The sequence below is a fragment of the Trachymyrmex cornetzi genome, unplaced genomic scaffold (genome assembly GCF_001594075.2).
Source record: "Trachymyrmex cornetzi isolate Tcor2-1 unplaced genomic scaffold, Tcor1.1 scaffold681, whole genome shotgun sequence".
Lineage (NCBI taxonomy): Eukaryota > Metazoa > Arthropoda > Insecta > Hymenoptera > Formicidae > Trachymyrmex > Trachymyrmex cornetzi.
In genome coordinates, this window is record NW_017300005.1 from 25,833 (window position 1) to 36,056 (window position 10,224).

The following is a 10,224-nucleotide window of genomic DNA, read 5'->3' on the forward strand; positions in this document are numbered from 1 at the left end:
ATTGGTCAATTTCTTACTCTTACTTCTTACTCCGTGTATTGTAGACGGGCCTTTATTGTGCGCAGGCCCTAAACATGTGTAATCGTCTCAATCGACGATTTTTCATAAAACGAAAGAATCTGGCAGAAAAAGCGTTGCTCTTTCCCGCGAGCCAAAATATTTATCGGTAAAGTTCATGACTCCTCAGGGCTCAGGTTAGGAATTTTTATGCACTTGTAATAAATTCCAATTGCTCAGCCAGTACTAAAACTCGCATCGTCTGAAGCCAAACTAGCAACACAGCCAATAGCATAGTCAGCACTGTTGCCAACACGGCAGCAAGCACGCAAATCCAGCTAGCAATCCAGCAGGAAAAATAGCATCGTGTGCCGCTAGCTTTAGTTTGAGCAACTCGTGAAAATGCACCTTGATGCTGCTATGTAAAGATACCTTTATTACTTCTTCCTTTCGTTCATTTTCCTTTTCTCGTATGGTTGGCTTTACTTGAGTTGGTGAGATGTCACATTTGTTAATCCGTTGTTCTCTTTCGACATCGTAATATATATTAAGTGTTTCCATGCATGCTGAATTCTTTTAAACTATTTTCGACACGTTGGTTTATTTATTTCTAGCGTTTCTTTATACAAATTTAATTTAATTTGCAGGTTAAAATGGGCCGCCGACCAGCAAGGTGGTACGTAATGGAATTTTTAATTCATTGGATCCATCAATTTTAAATATATATCTTGTCAATAAATTTTGCAACAATTTTTTCGACATTATGGTATTTTGATACAAAGGACACTCACGAATGTTATGTTCCCTGTATCATAAAGTTACATATTTTTGGACAGTTATTCACATTTTAAATAAAAATTTGCAATTGCGTTACACAGTGACAATAAAAATGCATTGTAATTCTAATTTAATGTTACAATTTTATTAATACAAATTCTCAATATTGAAATTTAATGTTAAAGAATATCAAAATGTATGATAAAGAGTGTTGTTACATTTGAGAATATTTTCTTTTTAGTTATCGGTATTGTAAAAATAAGCCATACCCAAAATCCAGATTTTGTCGTGGTGTGCCGGATCCAAAGATCCGCATTTTTGATCTTGGAAAGAAAAAAGCATCTGTTGAGGACTTTCCATTGTGTGTGCACTTAGTATCAGATGAATATGAACAACTCAGTTCCGAAGCCTTAGAAGCTGGACGTATTTGTGCTAACAAATACATGGTAAAGAATGCTGGAAAAGATCAATTTCATATTCGTATGAGACTCCATCCGTTCCATGTCATCCGTATCAATAAAATGTTATCATGTGCTGGAGCTGATAGGTATGTAAGATAATAGAATTTTTACTTAGAAATATGTATGTTTTGAAAGGAGAGTACAACTTTTTTTACGTTCCGGAAATCGTTTTTTTTTTCTTATGTATTTTTTAAAATAAAAACTGAAAATTAATATAATTATGCTACATTCAAGGAAAAATTGATACATTAAAATAATGTTAATAATATTCTTAATTACATTATTATAAAATCGTTAATTTTTTATGTTTTAATTTATTTAAAGAAATTGGATGAATACAACTTTGAATTAATTTTTAAATGTTTGAGGCATATATATATATATATATATGGTTTCATAACAATATAAATAAGAATCTTATTCTATATTTCAATGTATTAATTTTTCTTTGAGTATATCGTCATTTCTATGATAGTTCTCGGTTTCCATGAAGAAAATTATATAATGTGTAGGAATAAAACAATCCCTGAATGGTTACAAAAAAGTCAAAGTACCAGTTCATAATGTAATTTTGATTTCTATCCTATGATCTAACATGTAATTATCTCTGAAATTTCTGTAATTCAAATTGTTTTGCAGGCTTCAAACTGGAATGAGAGGTGCCTTTGGTAAGCCTCAAGGTACTGTAGCTAGAGTACATATTGGTCAGCCCATTATGAGTGTGCGTTCTTCTGATCGTCACAAGGCGGCAGTCATTGAGGCTCTGCGACGTGCCAAGTTTAAGTTCCCTGGTCGCCAAAAGATTTACGTGTCGAAGAAATGGGGTTTTACGAAATATGATCGTACCGAATACGAAGAGCTGAAAGTGGCAGGCCGCCTTGCCCCGGACGGTTGCAATGTCAAGTATCTACCGGAGCATGGACCGCTCGAAGAATGGAAAAAGTTCAGGAAAGTACTTGCTGCGGCTTGAATAAACATGGAACATTTTGGATATTGAATTGAATAAAATATATAATCAGAAAAAAGCGAGTATATATTTACTAAGGATCCTAGAATAATCTAAAATGTAATATCCAGAATTATTTCCTATTTCTATGAAAGTTGGGCTAATAGCGGTTCCTACTACATTAAGAAAAAATTTTAATTAACATAATTTTATATTGAATATGATTCGAAAAAACAGATAAAAATTAGAAATACTCATTACAAAAAGATATTTTAAAGAATGGTAAATTTGAATGAATAAGTTTGACAATCGATCTGAAATTTACATGTTTTCAGATTTACTACCCAACATCGAATTTATATATCTAATTGAATCTCATAAAATAAAAATCAATAAATGTCGAATGAGAGCACTTTTATTATCTAATGTCGATTTGTACGTAATAAATTTGATGGTTTTTTATTATTTAAGAAATGAGACATTATATGTTTCTTTTTTACAAGGCATTATCCCAGTCTTAATAATTTGATAAATTGTGTACATATATATATATACATTTTACTCGAGTTCAAACAATTATAATTACAGTATAAGGATTTATAAGAAACAATTTTTCGTACCTTATACTACACTCAATTTGTAGAATGAAACATTTCTATTTTATATATATATATATATATATAAAAGATTAAAGTATAGAAGAAAAAAATAAACCTAAACCTAAGTCAAATCCTATTTGTTAAATTATTTATATATGTATATATATCGGTACATATGCAAAGTATATACTAATTGTAAGTGCATAAAAGATTTTCAGAGGTGATTTGTGACATTTCTCACAAATTCTAGATGAAAATTTCATATGACGATACGTTCGAAACAGCTTAGTTTCAAAGATGCAGGGTATCAAAGTGTTGAAGGAAAAATTTCATTTTTTCTGCAAATTTCGAAAACCATTCCAATTATTTTGATAAAATTTTGTATGTTTAAATTTCCAAAATAATTAGAATGGTTTAAATATACTGGAGTGCGTCCAAAACTTGACTGTCAATTCCGAGTATCTTTTATCCTTATTCAATGAACAAGGATAAAATAATATTCGAGTTGGCAGAAACAAATTTAGGAACGCAACCTAAAGCAGTGTACCTTGAGGAATCACTCCTTAAAATTTTTTAGCATACTTAGTATACACCCTGTATATGTATCTATATATATATATATAAATTATATATATATTATATAATCTATATTATATAATTATATAACAAAAATATATAAATATTTCTTACAAAAATAAATAATATATATTCTGAGTAATTTTACGCTTGTGTGTTTACAGAAATATCTACAATATAATTATAATTATATAAACCAACTTATACCTCTACATTCATATTCATAAATTACCTAATGGCTTTCCATTTATCGTATTGCACCTATGGTATTTTGAGCTAACTTATATTTTCCTTTTTTGGTTCTCTATTCTCTCATTTTCTCCCCTCGTTAAAAGTTACTTAAATGGAAAGCATTCATGCTGGGTTAATCAATGCACAATTTTAATGCATTACATTTCAGAAATTGCGAGATATTTAGATTCTAGTTCAAAGCCTTTGAATAAATAAACGGTCTGTACTTAAAATTTACATGAAATAAAACATTTTGTAAATATTTGACAAAATAAGAATATCATGTAAAAATAAATTTTCGATCACTTTCTAGTGTGAGTGACAAGTAATATCTGCGTCATTTACGTTTCCTGTATTTTGAATCTCGTCATCAATATCGCATATTCTATGGGAATGTACATCTAAAGCTTCAGTATTTGTCGCTGCATCTAACAATGGTGATAATTTCTCCGCTTCACTGTCTTCATCTTGTCCTTGTCCCTGTGTTCATAAATTTATATCTCTAATAAAGCAATCTTTATGTTATTCTATACAAATAAAAATTAGTTGCGTTGAGCCGAATTAAATCAAATTTTTGAAATCACTATTATGAAAAAAAAAGATTTCTTATTGATTCTACATGGTCAATAATACTGGCAGTATTATTGACCGTGTAGGGTCACCAATGAGTAAACTTGTCCAGTCTAAATTATTGATATCAGTTGTTACATTTTTTAATGTATAAAAGTAGCATACCTCATATAAGGAAGTTGGTTGTTTCTCGTTAACCAATCTCAGTGTATCGCGCGTTCTTAAACCAGATTTATCACGTGAATGTATCGATTTGGTTCGCATAGCTGGAGATCTGTTATGCAGCTCCTTTTGAGAACCCGAGTGCTCGTCTCTAGCTAACAATACGGACATACGGAATTCGGGAGTTGGACAAGCAGTACTAGATCTGGCCGACATATCAGTTTCTTTGGCGGATATATGTTTCAAGACTGGGGTACGTTCAGCAGAACTACAAATGTGCACGTTTTTCATATAGTTTACGTAATAATGATTACTTGAACATTTCATTGTTAACGTTTTGTAATTATTATAAACATAATGGTATCGATACAAACCGATTTAGAGTTTCCGCGGCTTGAATGGCACTTGCTGTATCTGTGTCGGGAGTATCCGGTGATTCTGGCGCAATGATGGCAGTTCGTAGAGTATAAGGTCCATTTAAAGCTTCTATCAGAGATACCGCTTCGTAACCCGATGGGATATTCTCGCAGCTTCCCTGGAATAATAATTTCAAGGTATATCAGATAGGCTTAGTGACAATAACAAAGACAAGGGATTGAGTTACCTTAGAAACTTACAAAATATTTTCAAAGATACGTAGTTCAAGTATGAACGACTTTTTTGTATGACTACAAAAGAGGTACTAATGTTAGTAGATATATTTACATTGATTGTGAATGATAAATGGAAGCGTCTACTTACACCCTAAATAGTTGCCTCACGGTAATTGTTCCACAGTTGTTGTAATATTTGAACAAATAGTACCAAGTATTATTGCACATTGTACCTTTGATAGCATCTCTTTTCCAAACATTACGCAGTTTGTACAAAACTACGATGGCTTCAACATTTTTATTCGCAAAAAACTGGATCAACGCATGAATTTAAACATGTTGTTCAACGGCATTCGCTACTATTTATTCGGACATAGTAAAAACAACTACAGAAACAATTACTGCGGGGCCAAAATTATATAGGTCGTGAGTGGACAACTCCACCTTTCAATCAGAATAAATACGTCTATCAACATTGATTTATATTCACACAAAAAATTCATATTTGAACCACCCTCGTTATAAAAAAATAATAAAATATGTAAAAGCTATCTAGTTATCTCACCTCTGGTAATGGTGGATTGGATATAATTGTGCCGGTCGCCTTTTGAAGAGCTTTAATTTGTAAGAGTGCCCTGAATGGTGCGCGACATATCGGACAGTTGTTCGCTTGATATCTTAATGAATCAGCGCAGGAGTTGCACAGACACAAGTGTCTGCATGGTAAAATTAACGTGTCGCGTACCTCGCTCATGCAAATAACACATTCAGAACCGTTGTCTTCGGTATCCTCATCACTACCTTGTTGCTGTAAAAAAAAAGAAGGATCAATTTCTGAATTTTTTAATTCTTGACTTTATGTGAAATTTACGATCAAAGTATCTTAAATTTGTTTGCAAACAAGATCAAATTGAAATAATGGAATAAATATTTAAATCGTAAAACATTTTTATGTGAGATAAAAAGAAACAAATAATATAAAAAATACTATTTATTCTCTCTTACTTCATAGGCATGCGAAAATAAGAAATGATATTCTTTAAATATTAGCATGATTAAATTTACGCTAAATATTCATTTAGGAACATTGAGAATATTGCATATGTATCGAGATTAATTATTAATATGTTATATTTCAAGTTACAATACTTTCAAATTTTTTAAGAATGAAAGAAAAGTTCACATTTTTTTCTACATTAATTCACATTTGTATATACATTAATTAATTTAAACAAACAAATTAAATTAAATTAAAATCATAAAGTTAACAAACGTTTCGACTCCGATCGGGTCATTTTTAATATTACAAAAGTAAATCATAAATACAAGTACAACTATACAATATTTAATAAATGAAAAAATCATAATTATAACAATTCGTTAAATTGCCAGCAAATTCTTGTCTTCACTATATAAAAAATTATCCTTAATCTTCAATTACAGTTACAATATCTTAAATAAAAATGAATATGATTAAATTATTTAAAATGATCAATTCCTTCAAATATTATCGTAGATTTTCGTACTTTTGAGTTTTCAGTATTTTTATTTTCAATTCCATATATCTCCTGTACCAAATAGCAAAGACCATCTACGTAAAGCTTTTGTTTAAGCGCTTTCAATACGTATGTTCCATCGGAATGTTTTTCAACCACGGCTATGGTTGTATGAGATTGCTTCAGATCGTCCGATCCTTCCTCTGCTACACAATGTATAGCTATCGGGATAATCTATAAATTATAAAAAAAAGATCTTTTACTTAAAAATATCAACCTTAAAAATAATATCATTTTACAAAAGAAAAGTAACACAAGTTAAAATTTTTCAAATTTCGTATTATATGAGGAATATGTTCTAAATACATCGGTTTTTTCAATTAGTAAAAATGATACAAATCAAGATTTTAAGGAGTTTAAAATATTCATTTAAAATTAATTATTTATGGCAATATTAAACATAAGTTAACTAAATATAAGTAAAACTAATAAAAAATTACTTATTTCAAGTTTCAAGTCTAAAAATAATGTAAATATTAATTTTGTTATGGTGTTATGTTAGACCCTTAAAAAATTATCTCTATTTTGATTTATCATTTTTCTTATTTTCACTTTTTTCTATTTTTTTCTATTTGATTTCAGATAAACATGTATCACTATTTTTTCACTATTTTTTTTTCTTTTCTGTCTCCTGAACAATTTTATATTTTTGATTTGTATAATTTTCTTACGGAAGTACAATATATGTATCTATATATATAATTATTGTACAGGATGTTTCCAAAAGGTGATACCAAATTTTAGGGGTATGTAGAGCGGACTAAACTGAGTCGAAATGTCCTGTACCATTTTGCAATTTTCGCAATAATTAACAAGATATTAATTACTAAAAATTGTCAAATATTGGTTTTGAATAATTTTTTACTCAAATACTATCAACTTTACAAAAAAAACTGCAAGAGATAAAAATCATTAATTTTCTTCTCATAAAATTCTGAGAATTTTTTCAGAATTTTTTATCAACTTTTTAGTACTGCATTTTCTTATTTTTACCAACATGAGAAAATACGATATTAAAAAATTCTGAAAAAATTCTTAGGACTTTATGAGAAGAAAATAAATGATTTTTGTCTGTTGCAGTTATTCTGTAAAGTTGATAACATTTGAGTAAAAATTTATTCAAGACCAATATTTGGCCATTTTTAGTAATATCTTGTTAACTATTGCAAAAATTGCAAAATAGTAAAGGACTTTTCGACTCAGTTTAATCTGCTCTACATACCCCTAAAATTTGGTACTACCTTTTGAGAACACCCTGTGCATATATATATATATGATTCAAATACTTCTCTATCAGCATTGTACATCAGATCTTCTTCAGTATACAACGTTGGATCGAATATGTGTGATGTTTGTGAGAATAATTGGTTTGCTCCTTTTTTATAATGATATGTTTCGGAATTCATAGATGGATCCCGTGGTATGTATCTAAATTTGATAAAAATAATCATCGTTGTTTTTCTGTACAGCAATGAGTACATTTAACAGACAAAACAGAGCGCTTAATGAGTGCATTCAATACTACAGACCACTTACTGAATGCTTATACGAACCAAATGTACCCAATGGCTGCATTCAGTAGAGGAAACTGATCAGTGAGTGCTCAGTGATTGTTTAATCTGATTGGTTCTTGTCTTTAGTTCTTCATTAAATCTAGAAACCAATTATAGTAAAGAATCACTGAATATTCACTGATCAGTTTTCTCTGCTGAATATTGCCCATAGATACATTCAGCGTACTCAATAGTTGAATGAGCACTCATTGTTATTAGTATATTTAATTGTAGAATAAATTTAACATACAATATACATACGCAACTCCCTTTGTTGAAATCTCTTCTGTACAAAAATAATAAATTGTTATTGCACATCTTACATCACAGTCAAACATAAATTCAATATTAAAACGATTAGGTTTCTTATCAATGTCACTATCTCCATAATGTTTGACACTGTGGTAATGCGAGGACGTCGATGTCTGATCCATATTGCGAACCAACCTTAGAGATTCCTTGCGTATGTTAACTAAGCTCTTTAAAGTCTTTGTAGGATCATTGGCTTGTGGTGGAGGATAAGGAAACTGCAAGAGATATGAAAACTGATAGCGTTTTCGGCCCGATCAGGTTTGCACCAACCTGGGTTGGATTAATCTTTTCTATTAGTTGACGTCACCCGCTCTACCAATAGGAGAGCACGAAAGGCCATTAATCTAACCCAGGTTGGTGCAAACCTGGCCGGGCCGAAAACGCTATGAGAATGAAATATAATTAACAGAAAATAAATAAAAGATATATCTGCCAAGATACATCCAATAAACACCCAATACACACTCATATTTAAATAGATTTTTTATAAACAAACATTTTGCTAATATATAGAAAAAAACTTTATATTGTACTGTTATGTTCGTACAGGAGTTGGTCGGCTGCCTAAGAAATTTAGATCTGCATTCTCTCCGAAGAGATAGGCTTCAGGCTGAGGTGTATCAAATCGTTCGCCACCCATTATAAAGTGACTGCCAAAATAGGATCCTGTTGGAGAATAATTCGTGTAATTAATGAAGTGTGTGTGTGTGTGACAAAATGGAGGTTATGCATATTTTGTGACTGCAACGAATGAGGTTTTACAATTTGAAGTAAATCAAGTACCAGATCTTGGAGGATATTTATATGCGTGGTTCGAGGTAATATCAACCTCCTCGACGCCTGCGTTCTGTCTACTGGTCAACGATCCCATTTTGTTTAACAATCACAGCATATACAACACGCGGTCAAATGGCAGATGTAGTATTCGTTTCTCGTTCGTAGCAAAAAGTAGAAGCGCGTGTGCATATATTCGTGAAAATTCTGTAATTGAAAACTCGGAAGTTGTCTAGAGTTTGCCACAGAGTCGTCACAATTTGCGTATGTACATGTATGAGTAGAATTAATTCGACTTTCGATTTGTTGTTATTGATAAAAAACAAAAAGGACAGTAGTGAGATTGCGGTAGCAAATATTCGCGTATAGTATCCACGGCAGTGTCGCTGCGCTTGACTTAGCGCCGAGACACTACCAGTGTCTCCAGCTAAGGTTTATTTTCTGTTCCTGCACTGGTTGCACTAGTTCAAAAAGTGTACACTAAGGGTGCGGGTGGCACCCAGTTGGACACGGCTCAATTGGACACGAGCCACTCACAGCGCTTGAGACTACAAAGTTCCTAAGCACCGGTCGCTGTGATTGGTGGTGTCCAATCGAACCGTGGTCAATCGGGATCACCCCGAATCGGAAGACAGGGCAGTGTCTTGGCAAGTTAGCACGTGCAGTGATATACGCGTTGTGTTCGTTATAGTTCGTTACGGTTAAAAATTAATAATTGTTAATAAAATAATTATTAATAAATAATTTTTCGGTAAATATTGATTAATATATAAGTATTTATTATTTCCATTATATATATGATTATTGTTGGAAATAATTTAATTCCAAGTTAATTTCAATCCTATAATTTTTGTAAGTCTTATTAATTGTAACAGCGAGCGAATTTCTTTTTCTTTTTGTTCAAATTTTTTGAATAAAGAATGAATTAATATATATAAAATAAAACAACATTTTATTTAAATAGTTTCAAGAAAAATTAAAATATTATCATGTTCCTATCACTTAATTTATAATAGAAAAAAGATAAATTTTATTTCAAAAATCAATTTTATTAAAAATTATTTAAATTTTTAATTACTATGATCAATCTTTTTATGTATTTTTTATGTTTCGACTT

General features: G+C 30.8%; 2 protein-coding genes across 2 annotated transcripts; one reads left to right on the forward strand and one right to left on the reverse strand.

The window, feature by feature from the left end:
• The first annotated feature begins 429 nt into the window (after nucleotides 1-429).
• RpL10 (ribosomal protein L10) lies at nucleotides 430-2,260 on the forward strand. The gene is made up of 4 exons (XM_018517391.1): nucleotides 430-491; nucleotides 645-673; nucleotides 1,016-1,321; nucleotides 1,875-2,260. Exons 2-4 carry the CDS (start codon nucleotides 651-653, stop codon nucleotides 2,203-2,205), a joined length of 660 nt encoding a protein of 219 aa, XP_018372893.1. The 5' UTR covers nucleotides 430-491; nucleotides 645-650; the 3' UTR covers nucleotides 2,206-2,260.
• Nucleotides 2,261-3,678: 1,418 nt separating this feature from the next.
• On the reverse strand, nucleotides 3,679-9,488 carry Mrgn1 (Mahogunin ring finger 1). The gene is made up of 9 exons (XM_018517390.1): nucleotides 9,117-9,488; nucleotides 8,881-8,999; nucleotides 8,283-8,548; nucleotides 7,755-7,896; nucleotides 6,439-6,642; nucleotides 5,478-5,720; nucleotides 4,694-4,854; nucleotides 4,323-4,587; nucleotides 3,679-4,067 (listed from the first exon to the last, which is right to left on the reverse strand). The coding sequence occupies exons 1-9, from the start codon at nucleotides 9,202-9,204 to the stop codon at nucleotides 3,897-3,899; spliced, it is 1,659 nt and encodes a 552-aa protein (XP_018372892.1). The 5' UTR covers nucleotides 9,205-9,488; the 3' UTR covers nucleotides 3,679-3,896.
• Between the last annotated feature and the right edge of the window lie 736 nt (nucleotides 9,489-10,224).

Coding starts and splice junctions, on each gene's coding strand:
- Mrgn1 (XM_018517390.1), bottom strand. CDS start 9,204: ATGGGATCGTTGACCAGTAGACAGAACGCAGGCGTCGAGGAGGTTGAT. Junction 9,000..9,116: donor TAAATATCCTCCAAGATCTG/GTACTTGATTTA, acceptor ATTCTCCAACAG/GATCCTATTTTGGCAGTCAC. Junction 8,549..8,880: donor TAGGCAGCCGACCAACTCCT/GTACGAACATAA, acceptor TATCTCTTGCAG/TTTCCTTATCCTCCACCACA.
- RpL10 (XM_018517391.1), top strand. CDS start 651: ATGGGCCGCCGACCAGCAAGGTG. Junction 674..1,015: donor GGCCGCCGACCAGCAAGGTG/GTACGTAATGGA, acceptor TTTTCTTTTTAG/TTATCGGTATTGTAAAAATA. Junction 1,322..1,874: donor TCATGTGCTGGAGCTGATAG/GTATGTAAGATA, acceptor ATTGTTTTGCAG/GCTTCAAACTGGAATGAGAG.